General features: G+C 36.6%; 1 protein-coding gene across 1 annotated transcript; it reads left to right on the plus strand.

Annotated features, from left to right (window-relative positions):
- Positions 1–15426: 15426 nt before the first annotated feature.
- Positions 15427–16005, plus strand: LOC120296138. Its single transcript, XM_039317805.1, has one exon. It carries the CDS (start codon positions 15427–15429, stop codon positions 16003–16005), a length of 579 nt encoding a protein of 192 aa, XP_039173739.1.
- Positions 16006–16731: the final 726 nt, after the last annotated feature.

The raw sequence follows: 16731 nt of genomic DNA on the forward strand, positions 1-16731 counted from the left end.
GAGTTAAAGAAGGACAACCACTTCTCTATTCCGGTATGGATAAGGTTGAAAAACATCCCTTATGCCTTCTGGTCTGCTCAAGGGATAAGTGCAGTGGCGAGTGCTATTGGTAAACTTCTATATGTTGATTTTAGAATTGAGCAAATGAAGATAATCTCATTTGTTAGGGTATGCGTGGAGATATCTGCCAAGAAACCATGTCGTGACTCGGTGGATATTATATCAAATGGGAAAACCCATTTTGTGGCTATTGAGTATGAATGGAGGCTTGTCTCATGCCCAACTTGTGGCACATTTGGCCACAAATGTCAGGCCTAAGTAATCCCCTCGGATCCCATCATGGCCACTTAGCTAGCTCCAGCCCATGATGTCCCCTCCACCTAGAGCTTGGTTCCTGTTGTTCCTCTAGATTTGGCCTCTATTCCAGGTATCTCTGAGGAAGGTTGGAAGCAAGCTCGGCCAAATTACACTTATGATTGGCTACAAAAAAATTATTGACGTAATACATTATATATATATATATATATATATATATATATATATATATATATCATAATTTATGTGCTTAAATTTTAATGAAGATCATAAAATATTATTATATAATAAAAAGATATTTGACAAGATAAAGGATGATATTAGGTAATATATATGCGGTGCTAATCAAATGTATCGCGTTTGATATTAGTAGTCAATATATCACCTCTAATTATGATTTTAGGCATTTTTCAAATGGTATTTCCTCGTCTTCTAGGTGTATTCATGAAATCAAGCTAAGCAGTAGGTATTTCATTATTTAAACCAAATAGTGAAATTATTATTGCAACTCTAGATATTACATTACAAGGTAATAGCTATTACATTACAGTCTTATTCAATAATTGCAACCAAATGGGTTGTACATATAAATATAATCAATGTAGTCTTCCATGCTCAACTTCGTAGTAACCTAATAGTTAATGATGTCTATTATGAGGTCATAAGTTCAAATTATATCGTGAATGATCTCCTAGCCAACTTATGTTTACAATATTTAGTACATCATGAGGAGAAACTTTGTGGCCTCTAGCTAATAAGACTGTGATGACATGCTTATAGACCAACGACTATATTGAAATTTCCTCTCTCCTCTCGGTTGCTTGTTTCTCTCTCCATGCTGTGGCGACATTGCCATGACTGTTGAACTCATCGAGGACCTTAGATCAATGTTGCCAACGTCCTGACGACCTTGATTTGATGTCGAGCTACTTGAGGTCATCCATGGCATCAAGATCCGGCCATAATGGGCTTGTGGTGGTGCTAGTGGACAACGCATCGAGATGGATGGCGATCTGGTTAGGTGGACGGCAGCTTGAGATGGACTTGATGGTTTTGTGCTTTTGTGACACTATGATGCTGTTTGATAACGCTCCTGGAAACACTTATTTTTATTCTTTTGTTCTCCGGAATAAAATATAACAAAAATGCGTTTGATAATTTATTTTGTTCTCGGAAACAAATTGCCATGGAGAATAGATTTGGAACATAAATAACAAACAAAAACGAAATTATTTTTCATTTATGGGATTAACTCAAGAAACAAGAAATTTTTTTTTTTTTTTTTTATTCTTTCCTTTCTTCCTCTTCATTTCTTTCTTTCTCTTCCTCTCTTTTTCCCCCAATCAATCGTTGGCCTCAATGTTGGCTAGCGACTAGCCACACGAGTCCACTAGCGAGGCTTGGGAGCCTCACCATGGCTAGGCGAGGGCCCCGAGCCTCGCTAGCCCTCGTCTGGTTGGTTGTCGGCCGGCCATGGCCAAGGTTGGCGGCCGGCTAAGAGGGAGGAGAAGAAAAAATAAAAAGAAAAGAAAAGAAAAAAATTCAATAAAATTATTAATAAATCAAAGATATTTTAAGTCAAAAAAATATATGGAGTCGTTCCAAACATATTTTCATTTTATGAACATAAATTTTATATAGTTACTAAATACTTTAAAATACTCAAAAATTATTCTTGAGAATAGAAATAGAAAAAAAGAATTTTTAAAAAGAAATTATCTTCGAAAATAGAAACGTTATTAAATATACCCGTATTTGTGTTAGAGAGAGACGTTACAATGATGGCGGCGATGCCAGTGCTAGTGCGAGTGTCTCCAGTCGCAAATGGCGAGTAAATGGGTGGCGGCGGCTTGTTTTAGGTCAAAGTGGTCAATTCCAAGGTAATATGCTGGTAGAGCTAGCACGCTTTTTTCTACTCTTTTTAAAAGGAGGGTATTTTAGTCCTTTGATCTAGGTTTTCAGGGGCATAATACTGATTTCAGATTTTAAAAACAGAGAATGCAAATTAATATAAGAGTGAAACTTGAGGATGGTTTTTGCAAGTGACCCAAATTTATTTCTCTCATGTGATCGTTTTCACGTGGCAAGATAACATAAGGAAGCCAGATTAGAGCTGACAAGAAACTTCCAGGAAATGATACTTAGCTTAATTTATACTCCAAATTAAATGAAAGACAGCAAAGTGAAGAGGACAATCATTGCGACTGAGACATGTGGTCCAGTTTTCAAACCTCTGACGCACGTAGTTTCCTTCGAGATGACAAAAGCTAAACCTCATTGTAATATTAAATCGAGTCGTCCCATCGCCAATTGAAAGAACATATGCAGTAGAGATATGGCTTGAGCTACATATATTTGTCTTCACGAAGGGTAGATTTACTATCTGTTTGAAAAGAAAAAATATATATTCATTTTTTCCAGATTTGGAATACCAAATTTTGAAATATATAAACAAAATAAATATTTAAAAGATATAAAAAATTACATAATTTTTAGATATGAACAAAGATATTTATTTGAAAAGAAAAGAAAATTATAAAGAATAAAAGATCAGTGAAGTATAGTTATAGAGTATCAAGTTCTAGCTATTATCCATATACTAGTTCGTTGTATTTTAATTGTAGAATGTATCGTCTTAGTTCTCTTAAAATATTATCACATCTCCATTTCGTGCAATTTTTATTGAATATCTTAGTCTACATATTTAACTTTCTTATTTTTTTTTGGAAAGCCTACTTTTAAAATACTATTTTTTTTTTCAAAAGAGGGTCCATACCCTTGGAACCAAGCATCTTCTCTCTCGACGGGCTCTTCGAGATAAACTTAAAGAGTTTTGTACATGCAAACACTAACCAAGAATAACAGTATTCTTACTTAATTACCAGTTATCCACATGCAGTTTCATGCTTTTTATACGTGAGGAATGGACGTAAAATGACAATGTGCATGAAAAACAGATATCTATAGATGCCTCTAGGTGCCTTTACTTGCATTGCTTTGCCACTTTTGAGTGGCCCGTAGACTTATTTAATATACAGGCCGGGCCAGGCTGAGCTTGAGGCTCGGGGGAAATTCTGCGGGCGGGCTTTACTTTGAACTCAAGAACTCTTGTCCAAACTCTATACCCACTTGTCAAGGCAATATATCTACAAAAAAAGAATAATAATTAATCGCTGGTTCTGGCAAGCTGAGTTTGATGCCAAATCTGTCTAGCCGAAACTACCACCGTTTCGTATGACGGATACACACCGCGTGTATGGCATTAACACGTGTTATAAGCAATTGATCAAAATTGAGATGCATACACACATGATGATGTTGAGTAAGGATGAGGTTCACAGAGCGGAGATTATTACATTTGATCGCCGACATTGGGTTGTTATTATTATATTGTATATCAATCACATAAAACACTTTTTCATTGAGCCTTAAATTAGGTCTAGGGTTTGGTTTGAAAAAGTTAAAACTGATATGTATGTATATGTCCATTTAATCAAAATTCGATACATTTATATTGAAGAAATAAGCATATATAATCCTTCTTGATTTAATTCAATTCGCTTACCTTCTTTGATTTTGACTGTGATATTCAAACAAGAATAAGTAAAATGGAAGCATAAATATTTAAGACCTTAGAATAATGCGCAAAAGTTACGACGTCTGAAATTTTAGGAGTTTAAGATGTACTTGTATTGTCTCGAGTACCAAAAACTAGCAAAAGTGATTTGTATGATTGTATTTTACTCTTATTTATTTTTTACTCTGGTCTTGAGTCTTATTAGACACAAAAGGGTCATGTTTACTTCTATCCCTGATTGGAGAAAACTTCTTTCAACTATGTTTTTGACTGGTGGTTCACAAGTATGGACATCACCTATATTTAGTCTTAGCCAAGTTCTTTCATAACTTGTAATCTACCGATCATTTTTGACTGGTGGTTCACAAGTATGGACATCACCTATATTTAGTCTTAGCCAAGTTCTTTCATAACTTGTAATCACCAATCAAAAAGTAGAGTGGGAGGAAACTTCGTTTTAGAGGAGAATGCTGCCCTTAACGCAAATTAGATTACTTTGAACTTAGCAACGGAAAAAAAGGGGCTGAAAGAGGGGAGAATTCTAAATGTCTGAAGCTTCCTTTCCAAGCATAACATTAGCTTCTTGAAATTGGGTGGGCCATATTGACCCAAAAAGTTATAAACGGATTGGGTGGGTAACGAGAAATACTCGAGGATTTCTGATTTCTCCCCGAGGAAAGTATTTGATGATTGACTCGTTCTTCACGGTCGGTCGATCGGAGTTTCCCGGATATTGCGTGGTGGAATTTTTAAGGAATATACGAAAGTGAGTTTGAAATCACCTTGAAGAAATTAAGAGGTCATGTTGCTTACATCAATGGGTCATGTGCTTTGACCTTGTGAATTCATATTAATATAATGTCTAATGATGGAGGCATTGAATACTTTCTCCATGCTTTCCATATTTCCCCTCATTTTTTTGATTGGGACGTCTCGTTTCCCATACCCTGTTCCCATTTAGGGTCACTGTTTCGTTTCGTGTATGTGTGAAAGAGAGAATGGGTCACCACAGGCATCAGAGGTGCCTTTAGGCAAGTCGACGGTGATGTTCAGCTTGGGCGCGATGGTCGCAGCGGACTACGACGATCACAGGAGACCTGATTAGAGAAAGACAGGAGGGAAGGGATGAGATTCAGAGCGATGCTCTACAGTTCAAGGGCAACCTTACATGTATGGCTCAACCCGAACATGGGACATCTACCTAACGATGCATTTATATTGATTGGAGATGGGTGCGGTACATGAGAACAGATATCACCTTTCCCTTTATTGTCTCCCATTGTTGTCTTCTCTTTCCTTTCTATTTAAATATATATGGTGTGACCAAGGTGGGTCTTTCTATGGCCGGCATGTTCACACACTTTTATTTTAGGAGCCATTGATGATACGCCAAACTCCTTGTGCTATGCCTTTAATCGATTGATATGCACGTGTGAAGGGCGTGTTTGGTAACGCTTTTCTCCCGAAAATAATTTTTTATTAGAAATGATTCTTTTTTATTCTGTTTCCGGAATAAATTTCTAAACATTTTAAGTCGTTTGAAAACTATCCAAAATTTTAATTCCCGAAATAAAATTACGTTTGCCACCGTGCTCAAAATTTCTACTTCAAATCATTTTCTTTTAATTTTTAAATAATTTTATTACTTTTTCTTCTTTTTTTTTTTCTTTCTCTTCTTCTTCTTCTTCTTCTTCTTCTTCAAGTTGCCGGTCGTTGGCCTTGGGATCATCGATGGCCGGCTAGATGAGGGCCGGCGCCCTCACCGGAGCGTTGTTGGCCCTCGGCGAGGCTCAGCCGAGCCTCACCGGGGCTGGGCCAACCTCGCCGGGGTGGGGCGAGCCTTGCCAGTAGCTGGGGGAGGTCTGGGTGAGGCCCACCTAGCCGCTTGGTTAGGCGAGCCTCGTTGGTGGTTGAGTGAGGCCTGAGCGAGGCCCGCCTGACCACCGGTGAGGCTCGCCTCTAGTGACTAGTGGCGGTGGGCGGTAGATGGCAAATGGTGGCGGTGGACGGCAATGTAGCGGTGGCAGCAAATGAAGAAGAAGAAAGAGGGAAGAAGAACAAGAAAAAAATAAAAGAAAAGAGATAAAATAGTTGCTTGATTCAATAATTGTTCTCGGAACAAATAATCGTTTTTTTTTTTAATTTCTCAATTCCGTTCCAAATTTACTTCCGGGAACAAAAAAATAGAAATTTGTTCTTGGGAACAAAAATTTTATCAAACGAATTTCTATTCCAAATTTATTCCCATAGGAACAAAAAAATAAAAATTATTACTATTTGATAAGTTACCAAACAAAGCCGAAATGACTTGTTACGCCTGTGAAATTCATTGACTAACACTCAACTGGGAAATTTCTCCGAGAAAGGCAACAATAAATAGACACTCAAGCCAAATTTCATTTGATGGACCAGTTTCAACTACACATGTTGAATAATTAAGCAAAATTTTCAAATATGTCTTTTTTAGCGAAAATTATTCCAGAAATTTATGCAAATTTTTTTAAGTACAAGCTCGAATCTTGGTTGGTTTATTCTTCATGTGTTTAAAAATAGGGATAAAATAAGTGTAAACTCGATACCAAGTTAATCGATATATCCAGCTAGACTCACGTTCACTTGAGAAATTAAAGACAAATTACGAATTAACTAAGATATATTAAGTATTTTGCACTGTATCATATTAATTATCCAATGCAGGATTCTTTTGATATAACTTTCGTACAGATTTGAAGATTCTTCTCGCATGAATTAAAACTTGCACTCCATTGTATTCATGTTATTATCATTCCTCCTTCCTAGATGGTGCTTCGAAGCCAGACCCCATGCATGAACTATTAATAAAGTTGACTGGGGCGTCAGCTTGGTTTGGTCATTTCCTTTTTTTGGTTGGTTGGTTTGGTCTTTTTTTTTTTTTTTTTTTTGGACAATTTGGTTTGGTCATTTAAACAACGTGAAAGGTGACAGAAAGTGACACCTCCTATACGTTTTCTCAAAATACGTTTTCTCAAAATCAAATTTTTTTTTTTTTTTTTTTTTTTTATTTTTCTGTTGGGCTATCCTTGGATCCTTAGTGTCGGCTAAAAGAGATCCTCACCAAGAACAGAGTGTTTCCTCTAGCGAAGCGGGCTACACGAATGCGTGCTCTATTTTTGATGTATTGGTACTCGCGTGCGCAACCCCCCCAAATTCCCACCAATATCTTTTCTTCCCTGGTGAGAGGGGATATCCCCTGGTGTGTCTAACGTCACAAAATTTTATAATGAAGCCTTCTAAGGATATGCCTAAGTCCATTATAGTCAATTATTTTATTAAAAAGTATCCAAACGAATATTTTTATATCTTAATAGTTAGATTAGGATATCTAGATTGCCGGCCCTTGTATTAAAATAAACGTCACAGTCCATGATCAAAGTCCAACTTTTGCTCTAGGTTTTGTACTGTTAAATTCACAATCTTCCATTATTTTTTGGATCCATGAACATGAAATAGAATATCAAATACAGGTTATTTTTTATTCATATTGGTGCTAGTCGAAAAGAAGTGATTTGGTCACATTAGATTAAGTGATGTCTACTCTGGTTCGTTCTCACAAGACGACATAAATGAGGTATGTGCCATTAACAAATCCAACCATTAACAAATCCAATCCAAAAATTTCAACTGATAAGTGTAGCGAAACAATATGTATATAAGTAGCAAGTAAATGCCGTAAATAAGTGACGTGAAACATCCCCTCTCAAGTGCAAGCCAAATTGAGAATGGTACATGGATTTGATGAATGGAGGCTGCACATGCGATGTAACAAAATATGACTCTGATATAATGTAAAAAAATTCAACTCAAAAGTTTAAGCAATGTGATGTGATTTAACATAAATACAAATTCGACTTATATATATATATATATATATATATATATAAATATATATATATATATATAAAGCATATAAATTATGTAAATAAATGATTTGAGATATTTAAATATACTATTTTTTCATCGTCAAGATTTAGGACTATATTAAGATTCCCCATAAATCGATTTGATAATGACTAATCGCAATATTTCTTACATTGAAAAGACACGCTTTATTGCTCCTACAAGTTGTGAAGTCCCCATCAAGACAATGACCCCGTATTACTCTGTCTCCCCTACTTCACAGTGATGTTGCCATTTCCTCTAAAATAATTCATAAAAAGAGGATATCCTAAGGTAATTAAACTATAACAAACTCATTACTTGCAAAATGCATCATAATCGCAGATTTACTTTTTACAAAAAATTTGTCATGTTTTTAATTAAAGCTAGGTTGTACATGGCAAGAGATTTAACTGTGGCTTTAGCTTTAATTACTCATCCCAAAATTATATTAATTTGTCTGATATTAAACGCAATGCATTACACGGAGTTGTCTATCCAGGTTTCACGTTTAACATTATCACGCGGTCATTCTATTAGCGCGTTTTTGTTGCGGTATTGACTATTAAATTACAAGTTTGTCGCAAGTCAATTACGTGTCGCGGTATTTGCTTGGAAAAATAGTTATTGTGGTGTGTTTCCCTATAGATTTTATCTTTAGGTACATTTTGTTGTTGTTGTTGTTAATGTTGTTGTTGTTATTGGCATAATATTAAATTCTTAGAATTAGGTATAATTATCTAAATTTTTATAATTAATATTATAATATTTGTAATGTAATGATTATCTTAGTCACTAAATATTTTAATTAATTCTCAAATTGTTATATTATCATTATTTCTACTGCTCAATGTGCAATGACATAATGTTCATTTTAACATGATAAAATCATTTTGAATCATAACCACAAATTAATTCTTAAATAATACATGCAAATTCATTAATTAAATTCTAATAACTAATATCCTGATATTTATGGGGTATTACACTCGTGGTTGGGTATAAAAGTGGAAATTACTATAATGTAATATATTTATATAACCTCATGTTATATGCTTAACTTTGAATAATGTATTGAAATGGATATAATGAATTATAATATCTGATAATATATATTTTGTATTAGACTAATGAATTGTTATTAACTATTAAAGTAATAATCATTCTATCCCCTCTAATTCTGATTTTAAATATATTTTGGAAGTTCCGGTGATATTTTCCCTTGCTTTATATTTTTATTCATTAAACCAAGCTGTGTAATAGGTGTTACATTGATTAAATTAAATATTATAATAGTTATTATAGCTCTATATGTTAAATTACAACGTCATAGCTATTATGTTACAATGTTATTCAAAATATGCAATCAAACGGGCTGTATGTGTAAATATAGACAATGTTGTTTGCCATGCTCAACTTCATAGTAACCCAATGGTAAAGGATCATACTGTCTATTATGAGGTGACATGTTTGAATCTTCCTACCCTCTAGCATGTTAGTAAGGTTGTGATGATGGGCTCGTACACCAACAAGTATACAACAAGTGGAGCTCTTCCGATATATTCACACTGGTTGATGTTTTCTACCCTTTATCCCAAAAGGATAAGTCTAAACAAGTGTGGAATTAGTCACCTAATGGACCCATCAAGTAAATCTCCAATGTCAAGGCAACCTTGATATGAAATCAAGCTGCTTGAGGTTGTCTATACTGTCAAGACTTGGCAGTGGTGGGCTAGTGGTAGCATGAACTAATAGCAATTTTGAATGGACAGTAAACTAGTGAGGTGGACTTGATGGTCTCTATGTGTGCTTTCTTATTGTTGGGAAAATCTATATATTACTTTGAAGATGACCAAGACAATCAAACGCTACAAACGTGTATCTTGGTTGAGTAGTATCGGTGATATGTGCATAGGCTGAGATGCAGATGTTATCATAAATAGCACTGGGTGAAATGATATGATGAGTGCCCCACCATTGTCAAGATTGCTTTGTCAATACCTAAGGTGAACAAAGTATTGGGTATTGAAGATGTCTACAGGCTGAAAGGATTTTTAGATAAGGTGAACATTTAGAAGGACCTTGATTGAGGATGAACAAGTTGAGAAGAACGAGGATGTTCATAATGGTTTGGAGGTACAAAGATTAGGTGAATAGTTGGATATACTTGGTTAGGTGAATAAGCCTACAATGGAATTGTTTGGTAAAGCTTGGAAGGACCATGAAAATGAACAGCTTGGTAGAGTTGAAATTACCAGCATTCTTGGAAGGATTGGAAATATTATCATCGCTATTGGGTGCGGTAAATTGTTATCAGAGCAACAAATTGTTGGCAAAGAGCCGTTGCTTTATAGAGATGAGGTGGAAGACTGTAACAATACTCATGATCCTTGTCAGTTCAATGTTATCCTTGGAGATCTTTAGAAGTTGACTCAGTCAAATCATTGAAGATGAGGAATCGACGGGGATGTTGATGTCCTTGAAGATCTTCAAAAACTGAAATGGTTAATCAACGAAGACTAGGAAGTAGCGGGGATGTTGATGCCCTTGGAAGTCTTTGTATGCTGAAGAAGCTAAGAAGATCATTGGATGATTGATTGCAAGTCACCGACATGGTTTGTCAATAGACAACATCAATAGACTAGTAAAGATTTACACGTCCTAATTATGGGTAAGATGTTATGAGGATATGTAGTCTTAGAATTTGTTGGTCACTTAACCACTTGCCTAGAACAATGAAAAGCAGAAACTGTTACAAAGGCTTGGAATTCACAAAAAGATTATTAGAGTTGATTAGGATCATTTTTAGCATTAATGAGTAAGTCTAACAAAAGTATATTGATACTGTTATGGAATCAATCATTGTTAGATAGTTGTTAGAGAACACTGAAAAGATGAACCATTACAAAGGCTTGGAATTTTGCAAAAAGATCACTAGAGTTGATTAGGAGCATTTTTGGCATTAATGAGTAAGTCTAACAAAAGTATATTGATACTATTATGGAATCAATCACTGTTAGAGAGTTGTTTTGACGATCTTTAGCAATGGTTTACTGTTGGCAATGGCTAGAATGAATGGCTATTGGAGGATTTCGATGGGCAATGGTTATTTGAGGATATATGGCTATATATTGAGTTCACGAGAAGTACTTGGGTTGAGAGAAACCAAACAAGATGGGTCATGTGCTTTGAGTCTTCTTCTTTGATCTTATTTTGTTGTTGGTTGCTATGTATTCCTATGTGTAATCAATGATAAGAGCAAGTAGACAAGAGTCATAGTAGTATATGAGTTCTAGTAGTGTGATCTACTAAAAAGGCAGTACTTGTTGATTGTAACTTATCTTGAAGATTACTTGTGGATTTCACTAGCTTTGTTGTGACTATTAGTATTGGGAGTGGGAATAGGCTCGGGGTTAAAGCCAAACCACAATGTATCTACTTGCAAATCTTCTATCTCTTTACTATTTGCATTACATGATATTGTTGTGATTTGTTAAACAACAATAGGTGTACTTGATTTCTACAGTCTGTTTCCACCAATGCTAGAAGTTGAACATATTGTCTTCCGTAAATGTTTTTCATAGTTCTCTTTCAACTTATTCACCTCCTTTAGGTTGTATTGTTAGTCTCGACACTTATCTCTACGCATGTGTGCACTAGCGAGCTAGAGAGAGGGAGCATAATGGTGGCAATGCTAGTGGTAGTGTGAGTGGCTGTGGTTGCAAGAGCTGGGTGGATGGGTGGTGGCATCCGATGCAAGGTGAAGTGGTTGATTTTGTGGGGGTGATATATTGTTTGAGCTAGTAGGGTTTTCTCATCTTTTTTTAAGGAGGGTATTTTAGTCCTTTTATCTAGAATTTTAGTAGAGCTGTTAAACGAGTGGGTTGGGTCGGGTCGGGTTTGGGTCGGGTCATCAATAGTCCGACCCAAATTGACCCGTTAACCCATTTATGCATAATGTAAATTTTCCGACTTATACCCAATCGACTCATTAATAAAATATTTTCATATTTAACCAAATTTAGGAAAACTTATTCTTATGTTTTTTTAAAAATATTATATTACTAAAATACTTTCAAGCAACACAAATCTAATCAATAATTTTTCAATTTTTTTTTTATAATTTTTCAAAAAATTATAATTTTGTCGGGGGTCAGGCCCTTAGGCTGGGGAACTCCGTCAACGACATCTTCTTCTTCTTAGGCTTGGCGTTGACGGCCTCCCTGAGGCTGGGGAAGTTCTGTGGCTCGGCCCTGGCGGGGGTGGCAATGGCGGCGGTAGCCTCGTGCTCCTCGACCTCGGCAGCCCAGGTGCCGATGTTGCCCCACGACTTGGACATCCTTTCAGCTCGAGATTTGGAGATCAATTGGAGAGCAGGGGGTTGTGAGTCGAAGAAGGGGAAAGAGGGAGGGAAGGGATTGGTCGATCCGCTCAATGGTGCCGACAAACCAAGGCGGGGCTCCGTCAATGGAGCTGGAGCTCCGGGGAACGGCGACAGAGCATGTGGGGGCGATTGGTTGAGGGCTGCTTAGATCCGCAGATCCACCCAATCAAAGCACAATCGCTTTTTGCAAGCGAATTCGATCGCGCCCCCCCCCCCCTTTCCGGAAAATTCTCTCTCTGTTCCTCGCCACTCCCTTTACTTTCCTCGGACGATGAAGACGGCGGCAGTGACGACTGACGGTGGAAGGAGAAGGAAGAGAAGAAGATGGAGGTTAAGCGAGAAAACGAAGAGAAATCAGGAGGGGTCACTCAATCAGTGTGATGGAACTAGCTGATGCAGCTCTCTCTCTCTAGGTTCTCTTTCTAGAGGTTGATGGTATGGAAATGAAGGTGCTGGGTTCATTTTTAATGGATTGATAAATTGGTCTTAAATGGGTGCGGATTAGACCCATTTAAGACTCATATGTTTTAGTTTCTTTATTTTTAAAACCCATTATAGGTGCTTTGGGAAATAAGGCTTGACCTATTAACAACCCACTTAAACAAATATAGGTTCATAAATGGGTTATGTATCCATTTTGACACCTCTAGATTTTAGGTATGAGATGTTGACTATACGTTTTAAAAACTCATGACCCAAATTAATAGATGAGTGGAATTTGAAAATGGTTTTCGTATGCAACCCAAATTTATTTATCTCATGGGATTATTTCACATATGAGTGGCATAACATTTAGAGTTGAAGAGAAACTTCCAGGAAACAATGCCAAACTCAAGTCAAAGACAACAAAGGGAACAGGATAATCATTGCGACTGTGACGTGGTCCAGTTTTCAAACCTCTGACGCACATGGTCTCCTTCAAGATGATAAAGAATAATTTCTTGATGACATTGAACCCAGGCATCCCGTCGCCAATTGAAAAGGAAGGAGATGCGTGTATTTTCTTGGAAATTGACGTTAGGTCATGAAGATCTCAGACCAAAATGTCATTACTTAAATGTGGAGCACAACATAGGAAAATCATTAACGTTCGAGCAAATGTGGATTCCCCTCTTTTATTGGACAAAATAAGCAAACCCCTTTTTCTCATGATTTCTCCAAATAATAAATTCATTATGAAAGTTGGAGCAATATTTCCATTTTCCATACTTTCCCTTGCACAAGAAAAATTATACTAGTTAGAATTCTTTTGAGAAAATTGCTGAAAAGTTGTAAATTTTGACCAATTTAGTCAACAATTTTTCAATATGATCAATTCAATTATAAATCTTTTGACAATTTTTTAATATAATCATTTTGGCTATTTTTTTTATTGGAAATCGCTAATGTGACAATCTAGTCGATCTTGGTTGTCTTGCAGTCGTATTGGTAGTTTTACATGGTACGGTTGATATTGACAATGATGATTTTTGTAATTTAAAAAAAAATTGAATCTTTCCTTTTATTTTTTTCTTTATGTTATTTTCCAATATAATCAGCTTATGCTCACCTATGCTTGATCAACAACCCTAATCTCTCTCTCGCTCTCACTCTCTCTAAACTCCCTGTGTAGACCTATTGCTGTCAAATACCTCACTGCAACGATGTCCATTGTCATTGTAGGAGAAAGAAAATATTAAAAAAAGCAATGTTGGCATTTTCCATTAGTCTAATTGGACATAATTAATGAAAGAACTCAAACACACCAACTTGATAAGTTTTGAGACTTGATTGTACTTTTTATAAGTATTAAGATTTAATTGCACTTTCATAATAAGTTTTAAGTCTTCCAATGCACTTATCCCAAAAAATAAATAAAAATATAAAATCATATTAGAAATTTGAAATTATTTGTAGATATTAAATAACAATAAAATTTGTGATAAAGTATGTTTCATAATTCTTCTAGTAAGTAAGTGGTCCGGGTGATTTGACAAGGCTTGGTCTGAAAGATTTAGCTAGCTTAGTGCGAACGACAATTGGTTGCGGTGACAATAGAAGGAACTACAGTAGCAGGCGATAAATTTGCTACATATTATCATCACACCGGAGATTAATACACAAGAGGCTACACAAGGGCTATTTAGGTTCAAATCATTGTGTTCGTCCGTGTGTTAATTTCTGAAAATATACTAAAGAAAATAACTCAGCCGATGGAAGAATAAAGAAATGAGCTGAGTCCGTAAAATTGAACGAATTATTCACTGCACCTGGAGTATATAGGGCCTAGTGCATGTGATACGATGGAGACCCACGAGATTCAATAGGCCATGTGGTCCGAGCCGATTGCTACGGGTGCTATCAATAACCCAGTCAATAACTTCTCAAAAAAAAAAAAAAAAAAAATTTGATGTTACTCAATCTCATGTGACTATCTTGCTCTCATTTTTCATGGTATTTTCTTGGATGGAACCTGGACTTTCTCCAAGGTAACGTCAAGAAATTTATATGCAAGACCTTCGTGTCATTTGCCTGGACATGACTAATTCAAGGCAAGAGGGGTGGCTGAAGACATCACTTTCAATCCCTCCGACCAACCCATTGTTTCAAATCCCCATTAGTTTAGTTGTATATATTCAACTCCCTAATTCAATGACCAGAAAAGAAAAAAAAAATCCAACTCACTATTTCAGCTTGTAAACAACACTTTTGGAACCGACCAAAAAAAAAAAAAAAAAAAAAAAAACAACACTTTTGGACCCACAAGCATGTGATAGCTCCTTATAAACAAGATCTTTCTTATATTTTATTTTATCTCTTCTATTATTTAGTGTACATGAAGTTCTAGGAAAATGTGTGGATTGCGCAGTCAATAAGAATATCTTAGTGATGCTTTCCATAGGAACTTGCTACTACCTTCCTTTGCCGTTCTCAATATTCAATGTGACATGCTAATTTTCATTAGTGTCTCTATAGTTTATATTAATCAATAAAAATAATAAAGATATAGCCAGGCTTGCCGCTCAATTTTCCCTCCCTATAAATTTGCTTGCACTTTGCACTGGCCAGTGTAAGCCCAGCACTTACAGTTCTCCTCAAACCCACATAGAAATCTCTTTGTTGGCTTATTTTGATTCCCTTATCTTTCAAATCTTATAAATTCCAATGGCATCATTCTCATAAAGAGTGACTAAATTTGAGAGTATTCAGTCTTCCTGTTGTCAGAAAAGAGAGCTTTCGGGTCTGAATTCTGGTCATGGAGTTGCAACCGAGAGCGAGCTCAATTGCCACCAGGTTATGGAAGATTGTGAAAATCGCTTTCGTAATGATCAGGAAAGGGTTGACGTCCAAGAGAAATTTGTTCAGTGACATGATCGATGGGGCGAGGGACAGGAAGCTCACGAGAGAATCGCTGAGGAGTCTCAGCTTCAATCACTACAACCACCCGAGGAAAATGCGCCGGGTCGGGCTCAACAGCTACGAGTACGAGTTCTCCTGCAGCAACAGCCCAAACCCGGTCATTGTTCACTCAGCCAAGAACAAGAGCCAACGCTTCCCCTGCATGAAGGTTCCTAAAGTCATTGAAGACTTTGTTGAGGACGAGCCCGTGTACTCTGACACGCTCGTTTTCATGGCGAAGACTCCTGAGTACACGTTCAACATCCAGATCGAGCGGCACAGCCCACTCAAATCGCCCAACTCAGTGAGGGTCTCCAATTTCTCTAATTACTCATCAGATGATGAGGGTGATGGGAAATTTGGGCAAGTGGACCGCAAGGCTGACGAATTCATCAGCAGGTTTTATGACCAACTGCAGAGGCAAATCGTGTACTAATGGTCCAAGCAAATCGTCTTCAAAATCCTGCTCTAAGTTTCAGGGTTGTGGATCAATCTCGCAAGTCATCCATCAGACCTGTAAATAGTTTGATGGTTCCCCACTTATGATATCGAAAGAAAGAAAATAAGACCCATCCTCTTTTAATTGTTGGGCTTATAAGAGTGGTTGTGTAGTCTGTAGATACTGTCCGCTCTGACGTGTAAATTCTTGGTTGTTTCTTTTCTCATCAGGGACTTCGGTCTTTTATCTGTATTTCATATGTCTGTCCAAAGCTCCTTGATTATAAATGGAGCATGTATATATGGAAAAACCAATAAATTTATGTACAACAGTGTGAAACTATTGGGTATATTTCTGTTTTGTTTATCACTGAATTCATGATTTACTCAAGACGATTAATGAGTGCATGATAATTTTTTTTATGGTGGATGCTAGTGGGCCCCTTTCAACTGAAAAAAAGTGTCTCTGCTCCTGGTTCTGCTTTTGCACATTTTGATTTTCCTTTTGAGGCCCCTGAGCCCTTCATCTGCGTTCCTCGCTTTTATTTTACCGCATCGTTGGATGTATCCTGAGGTGAAGTTGCCCTTGAATTGCTTTCTGTAGCCGCGTCGGAGGATGTAAGTGGATTGGTATCTGTGCTATTGGCACATCGGAAGCATGTGCTGCATGCCTCTTCGATTGGTTCCCTTCTATGGAAACTGTGATTTCTTTTTCTCAATGAGA

The sequence above is a fragment of the Eucalyptus grandis genome, chromosome 7 (genome assembly GCF_016545825.1).
Source record: "Eucalyptus grandis isolate ANBG69807.140 chromosome 7, ASM1654582v1, whole genome shotgun sequence".
Taxonomy (NCBI): domain Eukaryota; kingdom Viridiplantae; phylum Streptophyta; class Magnoliopsida; order Myrtales; family Myrtaceae; genus Eucalyptus; species Eucalyptus grandis.